The sequence below is a fragment of the Nanorana parkeri genome, unplaced genomic scaffold (assembly GCF_000935625.1).
Source record: "Nanorana parkeri isolate BGI_ZX_2015 unplaced genomic scaffold, ASM93562v1 scaffold2065, whole genome shotgun sequence".
NCBI classification, from domain to species: domain Eukaryota; kingdom Metazoa; phylum Chordata; class Amphibia; order Anura; family Dicroglossidae; genus Nanorana; species Nanorana parkeri.
The window spans coordinates 82,192-105,039 of NW_017308333.1; the positions used below are offsets into that span (position 1 = coordinate 82,192).

General features: G+C 47.2%; 1 protein-coding gene across 1 annotated transcript in view; it reads left to right on the plus strand.

Annotated features, from left to right (window-relative positions):
- The first annotated feature begins 5,034 nt into the window (after window positions 1–5,034).
- The window catches only part of RAB6A (RAB6A, member RAS oncogene family), a 51,916-nt gene continuing 34,102 nt past the window's right edge, over window positions 5,035–22,848 (plus strand). Inside the window, exon 1 of the mRNA XM_018572549.1 lies at window positions 5,035–5,342. Coding sequence (XP_018428051.1) covers window positions 5,273–5,342 — 70 coding nt within the window. The 5' untranslated portion in view covers window positions 5,035–5,272. The remainder of the gene's footprint in view (window positions 5,343–22,848) is intronic.

Consider the following 22,848-nt stretch of genomic DNA (forward strand, 5'->3'; position numbering starts at 1 on the left):
ACTCCCTCATGGCTATGCCCCCTGCCATTACATTATCCCTTGTGATTATCCCCCCCAACACCATTATCCCACATGGTTATTCCCTCCACCATTATCAGCCAAGGTAAAACCCTCTATCATTATCTCTTATCACCTATGCTTACACCGCCAACATCATCCCCCATGGCTCTAACCTCCCTACCAATATCCCCATGGTTAACACCGCCACCATGTTTATAAACAGCTACTTTGTATTTCTTTATCTCCCTCTGAGCAATGTTTATAAACAATGTTACTTTGTATCTCTCTATCTCCCCTCTGATCAATGTTTATAAACAATGTTACTTTGTATCTCTCTATCTCCCTCTGACCAATGTGTATAAACAATGTTACTTTGTATCTCTCTCTCTCTCTCTCTGAGCAATGTTTATAAACGATGTTACTTTGTATCTCTCTACCTCTCCTCTGATCAATGTTTATAAACAATGTTACTTTCTATCTCTCTCTCTCTGATCAATGTTTATAAACAATGTTACTTTGTATCTCTCTCTCTCTCTCTGAGCAATGTTTATAAACGATGTTACTTTGTATCTCTCTACCTCTCCTCTGATCAATGTTTATAAACAATGTTACTTTCTATCTCTCTCTCTCTGATCAATGTTTATAAACAATGTTACTTTGTATCTCTCTCTCTCTCTCTGAGCAATGTTTATAAACGATGTTACTTTGTATCTCTCTACCTCTCCTCTGATCAATGTTTATAAACAATGTTACTTTCTATCTCTCTCTCTCTGATCAATGTTTATAAACAATGTTACTTTGTATCTCTCTCTCTCTCTCTGAGCAATGTTTATAAACGATGTTACTTTGTATCTCTCTACCTCTCCTCTGATCAATGTTTATAAACAATGTTACTTTCTATCTCTCTCTCTCTGATCAATGTTTATAAACAATGTTACTTTGTATCTCTCTCTCTCTCTCTGAGCAATGTTTATAAACGATGTTACTTTGTATCTCTCTACCTCTCCTCTGATCAATGTTTATAAACAATGTTACTTTCTATCTCTCTCTCTCTGATCAATGTTTATAAACAATGTTACTTTGTATCTCTCTCTCTCTCTCTGAGCAATGTTTATAAACGATGTTACTTTGTATCTCTCTACCTCTCCTCTGATCAATGTTTATAAACAATGTTACTTTCTATCTCTCTCTCTCTGATCAATGTTTATAAACAATGTTACTTTGTATCTCTCTCTCTCTCTCTGAGCAATGTTTATAAACGATGTTACTTTGTATCTCTCTACCTCTCCTCTGATCAATGTTTATAAACAATGTTACTTTCTATCTCTCTCTCTCTGATCAATGTTTATAAACAATGTTACTTTGTATCTCTCTCTCTCTCTCTGAGCAATGTTTATAAACGATGTTACTTTGTATCTCTCTACCTCTCCTCTGATCAATGTTTATAAACAATGTTACTTTCTATCTCTCTCTCTCTGATCAATGTTTATAAACAATGTTACTTTGTATCTCTCTCTCTCTCTCTGAGCAATGTTTATAAACGATGTTACTTTGTATCTCTCTACCTCTCCTCTGATCAATGTTTATAAACAATGTTACTTTCTATCTCTCTCTCTCTGATCAATGTTTATAAACAATGTTACTTTGTATCTCTCTCTCTCTCTCTGAGCAATGTTTATAAACGATGTTACTTTGTATCTCTCTACCTCTCCTCTGATCAATGTTTATAAACAATGTTACTTTCTATCTCTCTCTCTCTGATCAATGTTTATAAACAATGTTACTTTGTATCTCTCTCTCTCTCTCTGAGCAATGTTTATAAACGATGTTACTTTGTATCTCTCTACCTCTCCTCTGATCAATGTTTATAAACAATGTTACTTTCTATCTCTCTCTCTCTGATCAATGTTTATAAACAATGTTACTTTGTATCTCTCTCTCTCTCTCTGAGCAATGTTTATAAACGATGTTACTTTGTATCTCTCTACCTCTCCTCTGATCAATGTTTATAAACAATGTTACTTTCTATCTCTCTCTCTCTGATCAATGTTTATAAACAATGTTACTTTGTATCTCTCTCTCTCTCTCTGAGCAATGTTTATAAACGATGTTACTTTGTATCTCTCTACCTCTCCTCTGATCAATGTTTATAAACAATGTTACTTTCTATCTCTCTCTCTCTGATCAATGTTTATAAACAATGTTACTTTGTATCTCTCTATCTCCCTCTGATCAATGTTTATAAACAATGTTACTTTCTATCTCTCTCTCTCCTGGACTGGAGCTCAAGGGCTGATTTTACATTTTTAGAAGGTGGAACTTTTCTAAATGTGTAATGACGGGAATTTCTTTAAAGCTATTTACAGTCCACATTACGTTGCACGGGCTATGCAATGAAAACTCAGAGAACAGGCACATTGAAGGATCTGTGTAGAGTTTTTCATTGTATGAACATGCTTGTGTCCAGGAATGTTGTCAGGCAAGTAGTCACCAGCGCAGGCTGGAAGGATCACCTGATGCTCATACTACTGTTCTGGGTTTATAGAATGGCGTCAGAAGTGGATATGGTGGGCGTGGCTCCGTGAGGTGTGAATGCGACACACAATGCACAGCAGGCAGACGTCTCATAGGGTAAAATGAAATCCTATATCAAGCTGCTGCAGAAGAGTATCGGTTTATTTATTTATTACAGGTATTCATATAGCGCCGACAATTTACTCAGCACTTTGCATAGTTACACATTCACATCAGTCCCTACCCTCAAGGAGCTTACAATCTAAGGTCCCTATCTCACATACATACATACATACATACATAGAGGGCCAACTTAGAGAAGAGCCAATTAACCTTCCAGCATGTCTTTGGAGCGTGGGAGGAAACCCACGCAAGCACAGGGAGAACATGCAAACTCCTTGCAGATCGTGACCTGGCCGGGATTAAAGCTAACCAATGCTATAGGACAGCGGCAGCGAACCTATGGCACGCGTGCCAGAGCGGGCACGCAGGGCCGTTTCTGCTGGCACGCGAGCCCAGGTCCGCCGTACCACTTTACAATTCACTGATGGGCACGCAGGCGCAAAAAAAAGTTACGGAGATGCGGTCATCTACTGGCGCGCAAGTGCATTGAAGAGGAGCCGCGCAGGTGCAGTGACGTCAACGACTGACGAGGTATGTATGGCGCGCGCGCTCTAGCATTACCTCAGACACAGGAGAGCACGCTAGACGGCCGCTCGCTGCGGCCTGTCAGGGCCCTAGCCCTAGGTTTAGTGCCAAAATCATGTCATATGTGTGCAGAGTAACCAATGGTGGTAAACTCATGTGACTGAAGTGCAGTTGACAACAGCAAACAGATGCACATTAAATGAATGGAATGCTATAGGAAGTTGTCAGAGACTGCAGACATAGTACAGGAGATGGTCAGAGACTGCAGACATAGTACAGGAGATGGTCAGAGACTGCAGACATAGTACAGGAGATGGTCAGTGACTGCAGACATACAGGTGAAACTCGAATAATTAGAATATCGTGCAAAGTTCATTTATTTCACTAATGCAACTTAAAAGGTGAAACTAATATATGAGAGAGACTCATTACATGCAAAGCAAGATAATTCAAGCCGTGATTTGTCATAATTGTGATGATTATGGCTTACAGCTCATGAAAACCCCAAGAACCCCAAATCCACAACCTCAAAAAAGTAGATTATTACATGCAATCAATAAAACAAGGATTGTACATAGAACAATACCGGACCTCTGAAAAGTACAAGCATGCATATGTACTCAGTACTTGGTTTGGGCCCCTTTTGCAGAACTTACTGCAATTAATTTTGCATGATATTCTAATTATTCGAGTTTCACCTGTAGTACAGGAGATGGTCAGAGACTGCAGACATAGTACAGGAGATGGTCAGAGACTGCAGACACAGTACAGGAGATGGTCAGAGACTGTAGACACGGTACAGGAGATGGTCAGAGACTACAGACACGGTATAGGAGATGGTGAGGGAGTGCAGACACGGTACAGGAAATGGTGAGAGACGCGGTACAGATGGTCAGAGACTGCAGACACGGTACAGGAGATGGTCAGAGACTGCAGACATAGTACAGGAGATGGTCAGACTGATGAAGGTGTGTTCTGGGACATCACTCAGCCCTCCAATGAACAGGCTACCCTAACACAACGCACAATGGCACCAAAACAAACGTCCATTATGTTTATAAGGAAATGTATTTTTTATTGTTTCCTATTGAGCAGCTTAGGAAAATTAGCTTTAGAAATCAATATATATTATAGTGCAGCTGTGTATCATTCTGTATCTTGTCTCTACCCCTCACCACAAGATTCTAGCTCTGCTGAGCCTTGTAGTGCCTCTGATCAGAGGGCGTCATCCCCAGAAACACAGCCTGGCATTCCGCGACCCAAATATCACGTGATCTACCCAGCCCGCCTCCTTCCCCAACTCCGCCCACTGCTGATGAAGGCACTTCTTGGTGCAATAGATCGCCATGACGTCACCAGGAAGTGCCAGCATGTAACGTGGCGTCCCCACTCGCTCGCCGCAACCAAGCTGCCTTCTTTTTTATTTTTCTTCTTCAGACACCGCCCTCCAGAACAAGAGGGCCACGCCCTAGCCTGCTACTGAAAGGGCGGAGCCCGTGCACGGCTGCACGCGAGTGTCCTGCCGTTCCGCCAATGGCTGCGGGTTGTTGGTTGTGAGAAGGTGACGTCACTCTATTGCGGGCTGCCTTCGGGACGCCATGTTGATGGTGGCAGCTTTTGGTGCAGGCTGAGAAGCTTTCCTGTACAGTGATAATAATGAGACGTAGGAGATGCAAGCAGCTGTTTGGTGTGTCATCTATGTCAACATGCTTCTCAGGTTATGCAGCTGCTCAGCACACAGGTTTTATAGACCGGAGAGTCCAGACACACAGTACATGAACCATCACTGACACCCAGCTATCCCTGCCACACTGTCCATGTCTTCTTGTGTTGGGCTGGACGTCTGGCTCCGCCTTCTCGTCGCTCATTGGCAGTCTCTGCAGTTCGCTGATTGGCCGCTATGGTCGGTTGCCACGGAGACAGGCCCGGGTAGTTGCAGCGCTCTAGGCCGGGCAGTTTGTAGGCTGCAGAGGGCGGGGTTTGCCTATTAGGTGTGTGTGAGAGGTCACGGGAAGCGGCTCTTACAGCAGCCAGTGACGTCCCCGGTTCCCAGGCCGCCCTCTCCCGCCTCTCCTTCCCCGGGACCCCCACCACAGCCAGCACCGTCGCCATGTCCTCCGGAGGAGACTTCGGTAACCCGCTCAGGAAATTTAAACTGGTCTTCCTGGGAGAGCAGAGCGGTAAGATCCCCTCTCATCTGCTGTCTGTTCCCCCGTGGGCAGTCACTATGTATTTCTCCTCAACCCATCCCGGATCACCTGACCTGTACCCTCTCATACCACCCTACCCTGGTCACCTGCCTTGTGCCACCCCCTGATCAACTTCCATTTACCCCCTCTCTCTGATCATCTGATTTGTACTTCCCATGCCACCTCTGGCCACCTGAACTGTACCTTTTTTATCGCACGCCTGATCACCTGTCATGACACCATACCAGCCTTGATCACTTGTATACCCCCACCCTTCTCATAACACCCCCTTCCTGATCACCTGCCATGTACCCCCACCCTTCCAATAACACCCCCTTCCTGATCACCTGCCATGTACCCCCACCCTTCCCATAAGATCCCCTTACTGATCACCTACCATGTATTTCTGTAGTCCTCTCCTTTATTACCTGCCCTGATCACCTGTCGTGTACCCCATCTCCATACCACCCCAGTGAAGCATGTGTCCCCATGTGCCAAAGTTGCTCAGCATTTATCTTGTGGCCTTGGTTATTTGTAACTTTTGAACCCCCAAAAAAGAGCTTGATAGATATGTGGGGACCCAACCTACAGTTTGCATACCTATGTGATAGACGGCAAACCCAACGCCCGCCTATATTATCATAATCTATCCTAGCACTCGATGCCCATCCCAATCTTCTTATTATCCATCCTTCATCCACCCCTTTTTGCCACCTTCCACCATCCAATCATAGACTCGGACATCCTCCCCTTCATAATTTCATCCTGTCTTACTTGGCAGCCCAATGAGGCACCTCAGTTTGAGTTGTGAATGGGGTTGGACGGGGCAGCACAGGGTGCCTCTCGTTGGGTTGCCCGGGCATCACATTGGATGGGCTGGGGATGAGCCTCAGTGATGACCTTTGTAAAACGTCAGCATTTCCTAACTCTGGGATCTTTGAAGCTGCAGCACCCCAATGGTGGACTCTTGTTTGGGGGAAGAATGAGAGGCAATTCCCCCTCATGCATGCTGTTTTTCCATGTGGTGCGTTAAGGCAGCATGTTGGCTTGTATTGGACCTCTGACGAGCCTCAGTTTTGGCAGAGAAGTGCACACAGAGCTTTCACATATGTGCGTTGTGGTGAGCTGCGGCCGAGGTCTTCGTGTTTATCATTTACATATGATCATTTTTGTTTTGCGTTGTAACCCTGATGACGTGGGAATGTGACACGCAAAGATGTGACTCTAGCCAAAGGGTTTCCATTTTTCTGGCCACTGAGTGTCAGTTGTTACCAGGCTGGCCTGATCAATAAAGCCCGGTGACCAGTGTGTGGGAAAAGCTTTACCATGCAGAAGCCGTCTGGTTTTTCAGTGTCTACTATTTATAAATGTCTTTTGCGTTCTTTTTTTATTTAATGGTTCCTACCGATGAATATTCCTGTATTCTGACGCAGGACCAGCGATGGGTGCCGGTTTACATTCACTGTCAATCATATTTGTCATGTTTGGTAAATTGATTACAAGACCATGACAGCGACTGATGACATTGTCGTCCTGAAACATTTTGGATTTGCAAAAGACTCAACTGGTAATAATACATCTTTTATCCTAGTGGTCCCCATCTTCATCCTTGCAGCATGTACTCATTGAAGGACCTCCCGGCCAGTTCCCTTCATGATGGACCTCCCGACCAGTTCCCTTCGCGGTGCGCCTCCCGGCCGGTTCCCCTTCGCGGTGCGCCTCCCGGCCGGTTCCCCTTCGCGGTGCGCCTCCCGGCCAGAGCATTGGACGTCTATAAAACCTGAATCGGCTTCACAGCCAGACATGGGCGTCAAGGAGCTACAAGTCACTGCGTGCCCAGCCAGCTATACTATAACCGCGGATGCTGCAGATTGCTCATGAATGACCCAGCGATGGCTCGAAGGCTTGCTGAGACTTGTAGTCCAGACCAAATGCTGGTGCTCTGTATGCTGTCTAGCCGTCTGTTTCTCTAGCCAGAGGAAAGCCGTGTGTCTGGAATGCAGACAACTGTAGCCCCGGTAATTAATGCCTTCATTAACTCTAGACAGCTGTGTCTTTTCATGCCGCGCTTCCTGTGATGGCAGATTCGGCTTCCGTCTGTACGTCCATCAGACGTGCGTCATAGCAATGCATTAAAGGGATCCTGTGGTGTATTATACGTCCGCTCTTATTTTGTTATTGGTTCATTAGTCATTTTTGATGTGGCTTTAAAGAAGAACTCTGGGAAAAATCAAAAACGTACCCTTGCCATGGGACTACCCCTGCACTGCAAGGGTTAAGTGCTTGTTTTGGTGTAGGGTGAAAATAATGAAATACTCACACTCTTCTGATAGCATTTGTGCAAACAGTTCCCTAGACTTCTATGGGGCCGTCATCTGGCTAGTAATGCCCCTCCATTGCCCAGCAGCCCATACTCCCCTTCCCTTCGCACTCATCATTACCGTAACCACCCCGTGGGATCAAAGATGGACAGCCCCTTCTAATTTTGCAGTTGGTCCGGTTGTAGTTTACACTAGGCTGAGGACGCTCCGCACCCTCATGTGACAGTGCTGAGCCAATCTCCAAGTTCCAGCGCTGTCACATGGAAGGAGGAATAGTGAGTTATAAGGGTCTGCAGGGGAGGGCCATTAAAGCGCATGTTAAGGCAAATGTAAAAAAATAATATCCTTAAAAAAAAAACAGTAGATGCCTGGCGGTATCTAATGACATGAAATGCCCACAATGCTCCTAGATATCATTGATCCAGGTTACCTAGGCTTCAGGTCACACAAGGCAGCATTGCTAGTAAGCTTTACTTTTTCTTTATTTTTTTCACTCTGAATGATAATGTGAATGACTAACTCAGTGATTCACCCACTATTCACATTTTATAGTCCATTTAAAGCAGTAGCGTTAAGGCACATTCACACTACATCATTGTGCTAAGCGCCCATTAATGCCATTGCAGCAATGCTCTGTGACAAGTGTCATGTGTTGGCATTCGTTTGAATGTCATCCCGATGTACCTTGCCGTTGGAAGTTCGTTCATTCTAAATACCAGGGATGCACCAATACTAGTATTTGGGTGAGTACTCGCACAAATGCTCCCGATACCAAAAGTTCCGGTATCTGGAAGCCGGGCAGCGAGTCATTACAGGCTGCCCGTCCGTCTCCATGCTCCCTCGTCACCAAGCAGCCAGCTCCATGCTCACTGGTGACGAGGGATCATAGAGCCATTACACGCTGCCTGGCTTCCTTATTGGGGCTTCCGGTAACGGTATTCGGTATCGGCGAGTACCGAAAAAAAATGTCGGTACTCGATAAGGAAAAAACTGTTTCGGTGCATCCCTACTGAATACCACAATGACGTGGTGCCATGCAGAATGGGTACTGCAACGAGGTGATGAGTCCCCCAATGAGATGACGTTTCCAGGCCCTAGCGGTATTGCATGGTGTACGGCAATGCTGGGCGCGTTAAGTACTTTGTGTAATGCCTTTTATTCTGAATGGCACCCCAGCGCACCTTGCGACAAAAACGCATAGGCAAAGTGCATGCTCCATTGATTGGCAGTTGCACCGCAATGCATGTTAGTCGGCAGGGTGCCACTGCATTGCACCAACGCACGCAAAGCGTTAACGGGCCTTTGGACTTCTGTATTGCGACAGGTTCACTTTGATGCCTCTCAGCGTTCACCCGTGTGAGAAGATTTTTCAATATCTGTCATCTTCCAGCTCGTCGTCTGGCCGGAGGGGATGGAGGTACGACGAGGACTGCTGAGCCGGCACGCAGACACATCAAGCTGTCTATTCAGCTGGCTCGCTGCTCCCGTTCGCTGTAATGTTCAGAGTCGGATACTAAAAGGAGCCGTCCGTCTGCAGGTAGAAGGCCGGACAGACACCGACTCTGATCAATATCAACAATTTAGTGCGATAATAGGACGGCTGGGACTCTCGGACGGACGCAGAGCTGCCAGGATGATGAGTGGGCTGTCGTAGGGTACTGCATGTGTTCTGGTTATTTGCTTGGAAGGGGGTTTAAAACCCAACTCCACTCAAAAACACCATACCATCCCTTACCCCCTCCCCCAAATATCCTGCCAGGGGTTTCCTTTTTCTTAGCTGGTGAAGCAAATTATACCCCCCCTCCACCCCCCCAATCCAGGTCCCTTGCCGGCAGGGACTGCTAAGCCAGGGCTGCACAGTAACCCTCGCTGACCAGTCTCCTTGACTCCCCTCGGGCCAACATCCATAGTCTTCTGGATCCTGAGAGGACCCCTGCGGTGGACAGCCAATGGAAATTGTCCACATCCCACTAGCATTGACGCGAGCACCAAGAGGATTGACCCCCAGCAGGAAGTATAAGGTGAGGAAAAGAACCTGGCGCTGGATGCTCATGTGACCATAAATTAAAGAACTCCAGGGAATGTAAAAATGAACCCTTAGGCCTCGTTCACACCAGAGGCAGTGCGCTCGTTCCCGAGATGCACTGCATCACATTGGAGCCGGCTCACTATGTTGTGGGGCAGGAGGGGGCGTGGCGGTCCATTGAAGTGAATGGCACCTTAGCCACGCCCTCTGGCCGCACGGGATCGCAAGGCACATTATGCCTGCGGTCCGGTCCTATCAAAATGCAGCATTTTGACCGGACCGCAGGCGGTCCCGTGCGGCCGATTGCATCGCGGAGGGCGTGGCTACGGTGCCATTCACTTCAATGGACTGCCCCTCCTGCCCCACAAAAAAGTGAGCCGGCCGCAATGCGATGTAGTGCGTTCTGCCAAGAATCGGGCCGGAACGCACTGTATCTGGTGTACACGAGGCCTTACAGCGGGGCCGCCCCTGCACTTTAAGGGTTTACTGCTCATTTTTTGTCTTGGGAGCTCAAATACAAAAGATACTCCCCTGATTGATCTAGGGCTGCAGCTAACGATTATTTTCATAATCGATTAGTTGGCCGATATCCTCAGTCCCATCTGGCTGCTAAACCGGCCCTTCTTCACACGGGGCTCCGGCAGTCCAAAGACCCGTGATGTCATCACAGAGGGGGAGAGAGGCGAGCGCTGACCACCACAGGACTTCTCTTCCCGAGTATATTATAGCCAAAGTTTATTTGGCCTCCCCAGGTCCCCTCCCCCACCAACATGCTAATGACATTTAAAAAAAACCTTTCCATTTTCATGACATTATCCCCGATGATGTCATAGCTGAAGGGATCTGAGCATTGGGGATAAATCAAGGCTCATCACAAGGACACCGGGAAAATGTTCTTTTGTATGTCCTTTTCCCATCATACAGGTGCGTTGGCGTGAGTTGCGTGAAAATGCAGCGTGCCTACATTAATGCGCAGCGCGTCACAGCGTGCTTTTGTGTACAGAGTTAAATAGTGTCGTTTTGTGACATTTCAATAAAGTTTTTTTTTTAAAAGTACTTACAACACATACCACTACATGTCCGCATTATACAGAGCATGACATGCGTGGGCTCGTGTGTGAAATCTCTGCGCATCTCTTTACAATGCAGGCAGATTTTACCGGTGGGAAGGGTCGGTAGGGTGCTGTGATGCTTTCAGGAAGCCTCAGTACTGCTCTCAAAAGCCCTTGTACAGGCAGTGGGCTGGCTTTTTAGAAGGAGTTATGCAAATATCAAATTGCATGCTTCTCTATGCAATGCAGGCAGATCATGGCTGGTGGGAGGGGCTGGCAGGGTGCTGTACATTCTGCTTCCTGAAAACATCACAGCACCCTGCCTTAGGACTCCTCTCAAGAGCCCACAGCTCTGATGCAAGTAGTAGGCTAGCTCGTGGGAGGAGTTATGGGGGGATATAAAAATGCGTTGATGGATGGATGTTAGTCTGGAGGAGAGCGTGTTCCTAGGCTGGCTACATAGGCTCCTTTGCTGCAGCTTCTATTGCACATTGTGAGAAGCTCAGAAGAGCTAATGATGACATCACTGGGTGTAAAATACGGTATGGAATGAAGACAGAAAGAAGGGTTTAATTCTGATGATTCCCTAATTCTGAAGAGGGGAGGAGGGAATCGGGGAAGGCGAAGTATAAGCCAATTGAACTTCTGTTGTAAAGGCCACATTGCTGGGATGTGTGAGAGGGCAATGCAGCGCGTCCAGTTATGCGGAAACACCTGGAGCACCCGTGTGGGTGAGACATCCATCTTCACTGCGTAAATACCGCAGGTCAGCAAAATGTTCCCACCTTCCACATAATGCAACACCAAAGACATCTTCAGGTTACACTAGAGCAGGGGTCTCAAACTCATTTCACTCTTTATTATCACTAGAGGGGTCCCCAGCAGGAGGAAGGAGGTCCTGATTCCTCTATATAGATCTTTATTATCACTCGAGGGATCCCCAGCAGGAGGAGGGAGGTCCTGATTCCTCTATATAGATCTTTATTATCACTCGAGGGAACACCAGCAGGAGGAAGGAGGCCCTGATTCCTCTATATAGATCTTTATTATCACTAGAGGGATCACCAGCAGGAGGAAGGAGGCCCTGATTCCTCTATATAGATCTTTATTATCACTAGAGGGGTCTCCAGCAGGAGGAAGGAGGTCCTGATCCCTCTATATAGATCTTTATTATCACTAGAGGGATCCCCAGCAGGAGGAAGGAGGTCCTGATTCCTCTATATAGATCTTTATTATCACTAGAGGGGTCTCCAGCAGGAGGAAGGAGGTCCTGATCCCTCTATATAGATCTTTATTATCACTAGAGGGATCCCCAGCAGAAGGAAGGAGGTCCTGATTCCTCTATATAGATCTTTATTATCACTAGAGGGGTCCCCAGCAGGAGGAAGGAGGTCCTGATTCCTCTATATAGATCTTTATTATCACTAGAGGGGTCCCCAGCAGGAGGAAGGAGGTCCTGATCCCTCTATATAGTAGTCCTGTCCTTGTGACAACGCTCGCTCAGTGTACTATATTGTACTGAAGATGGAGGATCGGCATGGCTGCCGGGCAGGAGGTCCTCAAGGTATCCCTCTTGGATCAGGTTCTCCTTTTTTAGATGATCTTCAGAGATATGAAGTATGCGGTGTGTGTCGGCTTTTATTTGGCATAAGGCGGCATTGTGTTTCCCGCCAGCTGACTTTTCTGGGTACTCGGGACTCTTGGAATTCCAAGCCGCTCATACGGAGATAATGTTTCCTGGCTCTGAATTCAGCTGTTTTGCTGGAAGAATGTGATCGCCGTATAATGAGCAAACAATCTCACACATTGCAGTCACATGGCATCACTCGCTTGCCTCATCCCCAGAGCCAGCTGGCTCTTCTACCGGTCCCTGGAGCCTCTCTCCCCTTCCACTCCAGCGGTCTTAGGTCCCGTGAGTTATCACGTCCTATACATGTATAGAAAATGAAGGCAGCGAGGGACGTACCGTCGCTGGAGGGAACACTCCATCAGCCAGCCGGCTCCAAGGTTCCCATAGATGTTAGTGAGCGGACAGTGAGACATGCATGCTTGGGTCGTCCGGCTCACTTTTTTGCCGCTGTCTCCTCTGAACAGGTCTTGTTTAGGCCAATGGAGGAGGGAGGGGGAGCTGTGTATGAGCAACGCCAGGGGAAATGATATGATCGGGCAAAGTCTAATCTGCTCCATCACTCTGTGCCCCAGCTGCACTTGGCACGCAGAGCCCCATAGACATTGGTCATCACTTGGTCCAACGAAATAAGGCCGTCATATGTCAATGCGGTGCTTGGAAATGGGTCAGTTGTGATCTACCCGTCTCTCCTGGTCATGTGACGGGCAGATTGTGATTTTGCTGTGCTGCCCCTCTGTCAGTCCTTTTTAAATGAGAGCAGGAATAGGCAATGCAGAGCTGAGGGTTGTCTTGGGCTCCTCCTTGGAACTGATGCGTTATATGACACAGCCAAGGGGAGACCTGGAAGGAAATTCTCCCTGCCGGCTGCTGCTACATCTGAGGTCTGGTGGATGAATTGTGTGTGTGGGGGGATTTTATCTTGGTCTACTGGGAGGGGGTAGTTTTGCTTGTGGGGGGGATGTGTTAGCTGCTGCGACCTACACAGTGCATTACATACTGCTGACCCTTGCACTCTGCGTCGCATTCTGCTGATCCCTGCACTCTGCGTAGCATTCTGCTGATCCCTGCACTCTGCGTCGCATTCTGCTGACTTCTGCATTGCATACTGCTTTTTCTCTTCAGTCTGCCGCACTACTGACCCCCAGTACTCTGGGTCGCATACCACTGGGCCCTGTTACTCTGGGTCCCATACCGCTGGGCCCTGTTACTCTGGGTCGCATACCGCTGGGCCCTGTTACTCTGGGTTGCATACCGCTGGGCCCTGTTACTCTGGGTTGCATACCGCTGGGCCCTGTTACTCTGGGTCGCATACAGCTGGGCCCTGTTACTCTGGGTCGCATACCGCTGGGCCCTGTTACTCTGCGTCGCATACCGCTGACTCTGCGTTACATATGACTAACCCCCTGTACTCTGCGTCGCATACCGCTGACCCCTGTGTTCTCCATTACATACCACTGACCCCTGTGCTCTTCAAACCTTCCTTAAAGTGACATTAAAGGCAAAAATGTTTTTCCCTCCACCCAATGTTAACGTCAGCACTTACCTTTTAATGATGTCTCTTCATCCGATCTTCTTTCCTGATGTTTTCATCTGTCCCTCCAGCGGTGCGGCGGGTCTCTGATCAGCGCTGACTCCTCTGTCCACGCTGGCACTTCCTGTCCCACGGTGTCTGCATGCGTGGTGCACGCATCCATAGACTTACCTTGCGTCTCTCCTCGCGCCCCGGCCGAAAATGTGACCGCTCCAAGATGCTTTGCGGCCGCCGGATAATTTTCACGTTTTCGGACGGGAGCGCGCGGGGAAGACGCAGGTAAGTATTAACCCTTTTAAAAGCGTTTAAAAAAACAAAAACTTTTTGCATATATCTACTGCTTGCTAGCCGTAGATATATGCAAAAAAAGCTGAGGGTTTAATGATCCTTTAATGGGGCCTTGCAAAGAGGAAGAAAAAAAAGTGTGCGCTGCACCTTTTCTGATCTTTGATCCCTTCTATGTTGTTCGGATAGCTCTGCACCTCTCCGGGGTTCCCTACCCTTCATGTGATGTGTTGGTACATTTATGGGATTGCTTATCTTCCTCTTCTGAGCCATAAATGGTTTCTTCCCCATTCTAGTCATTGTTGTAAAACATTGCATCCCGCAGACTGTCTTCCGAGGTTCTGATACTGCTCTGTTCTGGATCTCTAGAACATTGGTGGTTCATCTCCTATGACCCGGCCCGTGTCCGGCCTCTTGTCAGGAACCAGCTGGGAAGAGGATGTTCCCTCCCTGACAGTCGCAGGCATCTCCACCCCGCTATATAAAATCTTTCATGTCATTGTGTAATATCTACACTGGACCCTGCAGCTAAATGCATGACAACGTATCTCTATCTGGTTTATAGAAGCCTATATGTGGAGTTATCTGCTAAAGAGAACCAGTCATGATCGGCTTTATGTCAGGATATTAACATTCAAGTATATGAGGAGCTAAAAACTTTCTTGTCTAGTTTTGGATGAATTGGCGATTTTTGTAATTCCGGTCACTGATATTTTCTTTTTCTGATATTTGGGGCTCCGTTAGAGAGACGCGACTTTCCGTACTGCTGACAACAGTTTTGCCAGACAGGAAGTGAGGGGAAATCTCTCAAATGGAGCCCTGCATAGCAGTAAAAACCTGCAAGGGGTCCTAATCGTTCTGCCTTTATGCGAAACTGAGAAAGCTTTGGTTGGACATGCACTTTAAGGGTCACATTTACAAAGAAGTGGCCTTGCCGCTGCCTAAAAAAACAATACAAATGAAGGCCCACTTATAAAGCACAGCGCTGGTAATAATGTGCTTAACATTTTGCTTGCTGTGGGACTCCAAAGCAAGTGAAGCCCCATTCATAGCTTTGAATTAGCATGTTGGGCCACTGCGGAGAGACCACTGCTTCCACACAGAGCATGGGTCCTTCTCTGTAGCTGCTGGCAATGGACAGGCTTCTCTACTCAACCTGTGGCTGCTTTCTAATGAAAGAATGTCACACATGGAATGGAATGTATCTAGCTCATTTAGGCTAGATTCACACCTGCACTACACCGCACACGTCCCGGGTGTCGTGCGGTCCTGCACAATGCAGGCAGCGAATTTGCCGTGCGGCCCCCATTGATTTCAATGGGGTGACATCCGCGCAGCAATCGCAGAAACCTTACAGGTACCTTTCTATGTGATACACGACGCACGGCTGTTTTTAGAGTTTGGAATCCGCACAATCCGCCCAGTGCGACTTGGGTGCCATTAGAAAACAATGGCACCCACATCTCGATCGGTTCACACCTTGGTGACTCCTGACCGCGCGGTTAGGTGTCGCATTGGTGTGCACCTAGCCTAAAAATGAAGGTTCAGTTGGACTTTAAAGAATAAGCCAAAGTACATTTATCCTTTTTGCCCCCCTGACCTAACCTGCCCCATCCGCAGATGAATACCCCCACTCCCCTTAATCTGATGGTCGTGGTTCTGCTGTTTGTTTACATCCAGTGCTACAAGTATTCATTGCCTTGGCTGCGCCTGCACATTACGGCCCCATAGACCTACCTACAGGATCATCTCGGGCCCCGGGACACAGTCCATGAACATCTGAGGGGCCCTAATGCACAGGCGGGGACAGGAGAGTGAAGAATTAGAGTGGTGGATGTAAACAACCACCGGGGGTCGCAGCCATCATATCAAGTTAAGTACCCATCAGTGGGGTGGGTGGGTAGGTTAGGTCAGGTGAAGGGGGCTAAAAGGGATCAATGCATTTTGTCTTCTAAGCTATATTATGGGGCCCAATATAAACCTTTCACAGCTAAGAATGCAGTTTTGATATTTTGGCTAAATATTCAGATTCTTGCATAAAGCCAGTTGTGACCAGTTCTCTTTAAAGTGTATCTAAAGATCAAGATAGAAAAATGTCATATATTGCAGCTCACCAGTCCCAAAATATGTTGGCCACATTGGTTTTCTGTTCGGGGCTTTTTTTCTTGCCTTGTATTTTTTTCCCTGGTGACCTGCCAAGAATGCTTCCTGTCCCAGGGTGACAACTCACTCAACCAGAGAAGTTCATTGTTGGGGTTTATATACTTTTAGCCTCATTACCCCAGATAGGTAATCCCATAATATCCCCTTGTCATGAATCGTTGCCTCCCCAGTTCTCATACAGAGATCTACCCAAAGCACTTGTGGTTGTCGCCTTGTTTTATGAGAGAGATGTTTCTGGTCGGCTGTTCTCTGTGATATGGAGTATCCATAACCCTTTTGTACTCTGCGACTGGCATATACAGCTGAGCTGACCTTGATCGTCCTAATTAAGGGAGTCCTGTAATGTCATGTGGAGGATCAGAAGGGACCTTGACCTCCTCCAATAGTGGAGTCTAGTGTCGTCATATGTAGTGTGTGGGATCAGAAGTGACTTTGACCTCCTTCGATAGTGGAGTCTGGTGTTGTCATATGCAGAGTGGAGGCATGGAAGTGACTTTGACCTCCTTCGATAGTGGAGTCTGGTGTTGTCATATGCAGAGTGGAGGCACGGAAGTGACTTTGACCTCCTTCAGTAGTGGAGTCCTGTGCTGCCATATGTACGGTGTAAGATCAGAAGGGACCTTGTTCTCCTTCATTAGTGGAGTCTTAGGCTGTCATATGTAGGATGGAGTATCAAAAGGGACCTTGACCTCCTTCAGTAGTGGAATCCTGTGCTGCCATATGTAAGATGGAGGATTGGAAGTGACTTTGACCTCCTTCAGTAGTGGAGTCCTGTGCTGCCATATGTAAGATGGAGGATTGGAAGTGACTTTGACCTCCTTCAGTAGTGGAGTCCTGTGCTGCCATATGTGAAGTGGAGGATCCGACGTGATCTTGACCTAGTGGAGTCTTGTTGTATCTATATCAAGGTGCAGCTACTCCCAGAGATCAGCATGGGATCCACTCATGCAGAGTCACCTTGATGGTAGTCCTATGGTTTTCTGACATGCATCATTATGATATAACCCCCAGGGTATGCGTATGATGACCACAATCAGGCAGAAAGTTTGCATTAGGCCAATCATTTTTTCCCTCTTCTCATATATTTTTCATATAGGGATGTAACATTTAATTTTAGCTTGGTGGGTTGAAAGGGTTAACAAAGGATTCTACCTTTCCTATTCCTACTTGATCAAAAAAAAAATGTGTGTGGAGTTGGTTTCATTTACTGCTTTGATCAGGAGGCAGAAGATTGAGGACTGTAATTAGAAGTTCCGTTTACCTTTAAAGAGGAACTTCTTCTCCCCGGCTTCTTCCAGGTTCGGGGTCTTGATCGGTTGGGCCGGGATGATGTAGCTCATGCACATGTGCAGCTCAGTGAACATTGTAAATCAATGTGCGAGGAGGAAAGTCTTTATTGCAGAGAAAATCTAGTATGTCCTTCCTGCTCGCTAGGTTTTCATTCCAGGGCAAAGTATTGTTTTCTCTAGTCACCTTCCAGGACAGCATTAGAGAGATAGGCTCCTCCCACCGGAACAGGAAACACATCACCCACAAGCACACAACCTGAAATTTGTTTTGGTTGCTATTGCATAGAGCCGCGTGTGTGCATGTTGTCATAGCACTTTATTCTACACCGGGGTTTCCCTACAGGGGTTCCTCAAAACACTAGGGTTTCCTCAAGAGGTCCCCAGGTCCAGGTCTGGTGCCATTGTAGCAGATGTATACCTAACAGAGAAAGCCATTGGCCATTGGTTGCAGCCCATCATCCATCCACTGTGATTGCTGGCCAATGGCTTTTCCTGAGGTTGTGCAGCCACCCAGGGGAGATCTTCAACCTTTATGGGTGGCTGCCAAACGGTGATGCCCAAGATGGTGCAGGTAAGAGGCATGGCACCCGTACTTCCCTGTACACCTGTCACGGCTCGCCACCGTTCTTGCCTCACACACCTCTGATGTGAAGAGGGGAGGGTGTAACGCTTCCTGCGAGCACGATGGCGAGTGTTGGATCTCGGCTGCGGAGGTAAGTGGAAATGGTTCAGTAGGGAGGTTCGCGGTAACACTTTAAGTCAGTGAGTGCAGTCGGAACCCCTTACACATCATACACCATTTATCCTGGGAGCATTGAGTTGTAATGTTGTTGTATAGTCACGCTCCCAATTATATAGCATTGGGCCCGTGTTGTGAATTGTAGTTCGATTCCTTAGTTGCTTCACTAAGGATCGAAATCAGGGGAGGGTCCCTCTGGTGTGAAGAGGGGAGGGTCCCTCTGGTGTGGAGAGGGGAGGGTCCCTCTGGTGTGGAGAGGGGAGGGTCCCTCTGGTGTGGAGAGGGGAGGGTCCCTCTGGTGTGGAAGGGTTTGTGTTTCTGCCTGGGGCCCCCCTTAAGCCATGCCACACTCCTAAGGAAAGGGTCTAATATGGATTCTGGAGACCCCTGGTTTTATGTTTACCATTTTTTTACATTGGGCTGCCTTGAGATTTTGCATACTTTTTATACAGCGCCGTGACTGAACGTTTGTGACATGCTGCTCTCCTCCACGGCATAGATGTGTGCTGGTATTCCATGGCCTTGGAGGTAAAGACGCTTTTAATGAATCCAGCTGAGCTCTCGTATGCAGTATAATGTCTGTGACGGAGAGGCGTGGATGACACGTGATGACGGCGTGCACCCTCACTCACTGTCATGTTTCTATAATGTTCCTTTTGTTGATCCGTGTCAGCCTTGGATACAGTCATGCCGCATCCTATTCACACCTGCAGAGACTTGTACGGGAGGATGCAAACTCCACTAACGTGACTTCTAATGAGGAAGGTTTTTTTTTTAATCTTTTGAAAACCTGGGAAATTGTTGATGGGGGGAATGCATGCACGCAGGGGGAATGCATACGCACAGGCTACCGTCTAAGATGGAAGTTAAATACTTAGATTTTGCTTTCCGTGGATCCTCCTTCAGCTATCATTCTGAAATTCTTAAATAAAACCTTTTTTGCTTTTATTACATCCCTTATTTTAGATCCAGTGATGTCATCACTAAGTCTCTGTGCTTCTCTATGCAATACATGACTAGTGGTAGGGGCCTGCATGGTGCTGTACATAGCTTCCTGAAAACATCACATCACCCTTCCTCAGTACTCCTCACGAGAGTCCTCAGCCTTGATGCAAGCAGTGGGCTGGCTCTTGGGAGGAGTCCTGGTGTCTGTACTTGGCTGCTGTTACTGATGTCTGATACAGACCAGCCCCTGCTGCAGCCTCTCATCTTGTGACCTTGCTTTTAAAGACTTCATCTATGACCTCTTAAGCTGCAGGCACGGTGGATCAGTTCATGCTTAAAGTTCACAATTGAAGTGAAGCATTTAGATAGCTGGCAGGCTCTTCTGTGTCTGCTGGAAGTGGGAAGCATGGGGAGCTGATCTGTTGAGTCAGTGCTGATAGGGTGGTGCATGGGAAGCTGTGCTGCCGAGTCACTGCTGGAAGGGGGAGCCAAGCATTTGGGTTACAGCTGGCAGGGGAGAAAAGAAGATTCTAGGCTGCTGAGCTGCTGCTGGAAAGGGGAGAGCTGAGCTGCTTTGGCTGCGTCATTACTAGGACGATAAAAGCATGGGGCTGAGCTGGTAAATCACAATTAGGGGCAGAGGGGACTGAGCCCGTGAAAGTAAAAGTGCTTTCTGCTATTTAACTTGAGGATGACTTGCTCCACAGCACCTGCAGCTATAGAGGTCAGTAAGTGCTCATATACTGTTTATTAATGTGTAAATATTTTAATGTCCAAAGCCGCCTGCAGTTCTACTTTAAGGGGGATGCTTTTGCTTTGCTCAGTATGGGTACGGTACAGACTTCCTTTAAGCATACCTTTAAATAAAACATATTGCCAGGTGCGGTGACGCATTCATGAATTTTGTCATCTTCAGACTAACAATGCGTCACCATTGTTTAGAGAAGTTGGCAATATGTCCTTGTTGGAAGTGAGCACACATCGACCTGTCAGTTCGTCATCTTAATTAGTTCCCATGTTAATCAGGGGTCCGGGCTCTTCTGCGGCGATGGGCTGCACACTCAGCGTGGAGTCAGCGGTCTGGTACAGTGAGGAAAAATGTGCATGAAATGTAGAAAGAGCCTTTCTGGGGGAATTCGGGAGTTCTGCCGGTGGCAATCACATCCTAGAAGTTCAAACCAATAAAATTTTGTAGCTGGAAGCAATGCGCTCAGCAGGATGTAATTCATCCTTAGAACAAGAAATTCTGTCTCTCTCTCTACCTTGGTGAGAGATTCGGGGGCCGCGAGATGAGAACACTCATCCTGTCTGTCGAGGAGAAGCCTTTTGCAAAAATTTTATTGAATTGTTTTCCTTTTACAAAGAAAAGCAGCAAAAAAAATGTCCGTGTACTAGAGTAGAACGATGACATCTATGATATATTAGGGATGCACCAATACTAGTACCGGTGCAGACACCGTGTTTTTGGGCGAGTACTCCAAATACCTTCCCCAATACCAGAACTTCTGGTCCGAGGAAGATTTCCTCTGACCGGCAGTGCTGTAGGGGAACATGGAGCCAGCTTCCCATGCAATCAGGAAGCCGAGCGGCATGTCATTACCCGGTCCTGATTGCCTGAAGCCTGGTCCATGCCAGCGGAAGCACCGGTATATAAATATATTTATTAGAAACCTGCACAGGGTGACATCACAGCAGAATATCTGCCTTAAGCCTTCTTTGTCATAGTCTATAGCAGGGATGGGCAATTAAAGTGACATTAAAGGCAAAAAAAATTTCCCTCCCCCCCCATGTAAATGTTAGCACTTACCTTAAATGATGTCTCTTTTTCCGATCTTCCTCTTCTTTCCCCATGTTTTCATGTGTCCCTTTCAGCGGTGCGGCGTCACTCCGATCCGGCGCTGACTGCTCTGTCCCTCCGATCCAGCGGTGTCTGCAGGCGGGTGCACGCGTCCATAGAGACTTACCTTGCGTCTCTGCTCGTCTCCCGGCCGAGAATCGGAACTGCGCATGCGCCCGCCCCAAGATCCTTTGCGGCCGTACGAGCAGTTCCTGATTCTCGGCGCGGGAACGAGCGGCGATAACTAGGTAAGTTTTTTAAAGGATTTTAAGGGTTTTTTTTCTTTTTTTTACACTTCTTGCCTATATCTACTGCTTGCTAGCAGTAGATATAGGCAACAAAAAAACAGAGGGTGTAGAACCCCTTTAATTTTCTCAAAGGGACACATGAGAAACTGGGACTGTTGTGGAGGACCAACACATTACTGTGAAGGTGCATAAGCATTTACGCACATGCTTAAATTGATAGAAAATCTGATACGGTCAATGTTAATAAATTAATTGGCCCCATCAGAGTGCTGGCAGTCCTAGCAATCAGTGACGGCAGCGGAGGTGGACACCTGACATCATTGGTTACTAGGGCCCCATTGGTCCTAGCAACCAAGTGAAGAGGAAGGGGGCCTGCGCTGGGCTATGGCTTGCAGTGGATGCCCAGGTTGGAGGTCGGCGCATCAACTAATGCTTGGTGATTGGTTCCGCGTCCAGACAGGTCACAGCCAAAGGGCAAGATGTGACCCGAGGGCCGTAAAATGCCCAGATCTGATCTATATATTTGCAAACCAGACTTGTTTTAATGGTAACCTAAATGGCGCTCATTATAAACAATATAGCATTGAGCAGAAGGACATTCTGCCGAGTATCTGGGGAGTAGCTGTGTCTGTTGGCCAGAGAATCCAAGTGGGTTCGATTTTAAAATGGGAGAAGTGTGAAGAAAGAAATTGAAAGAAGAGGATGAGAGAAAGTGGTCAAGAGTTTGGGTTGGGGGTGAGGGGAAGCTGATTGACTGCAGTCACTGTTTGGCCAAGAGTATTCAGACAGTTCCTTCGACAAAAGTTGATTCAAAAATTTACTTTTGTTAAACAAGGGGTCCCAGTGGGGTCCCACTATGGCCTCTGATGACCAGCAGGACCAAAATTCAACCAGTGTATGGCCAGCTTATGATATTCTATTCAAGGGGACCATATTTAAAAAAAACAACTTTTGCACAAGTGTCGAGTATAGATGTTTCATTGTTCATGGTACCCGTAATTCACTGTTTGGCTTCTGTCAGCATTCAGTAATCATCTGTCCCATTGTTCTTTCATAGTAAGAATTGGGATCCCCTTATTCTATAATGCTTCCCAGGGATTTCCCAGTAAGCGGCAGTGGAGTATACATCAGATGAGATGGTATACACGGATCCGCAGTGTATGAACCTGAGGACAGTCCAACCAAATGTGGAGCATGGAGACTTGAGAGGAACAGTTCCATAAAACAGTGGGGAGACAATGTAGGAGGGACATTCTAGATTCTGTCCAGGGTCAGATGCCATCACATTAGCACTTAGTATTAGTTCTCTAAAGCTGCAACATTGGGCGAACATTTGGCCACTTGTGCACCTATCATGTCCCATTCCGTTTGTTCAAGACTGTCCCCCACTTCCTGCCCTCACTTGATGATATGTGAAAGTATGGAGAAGCC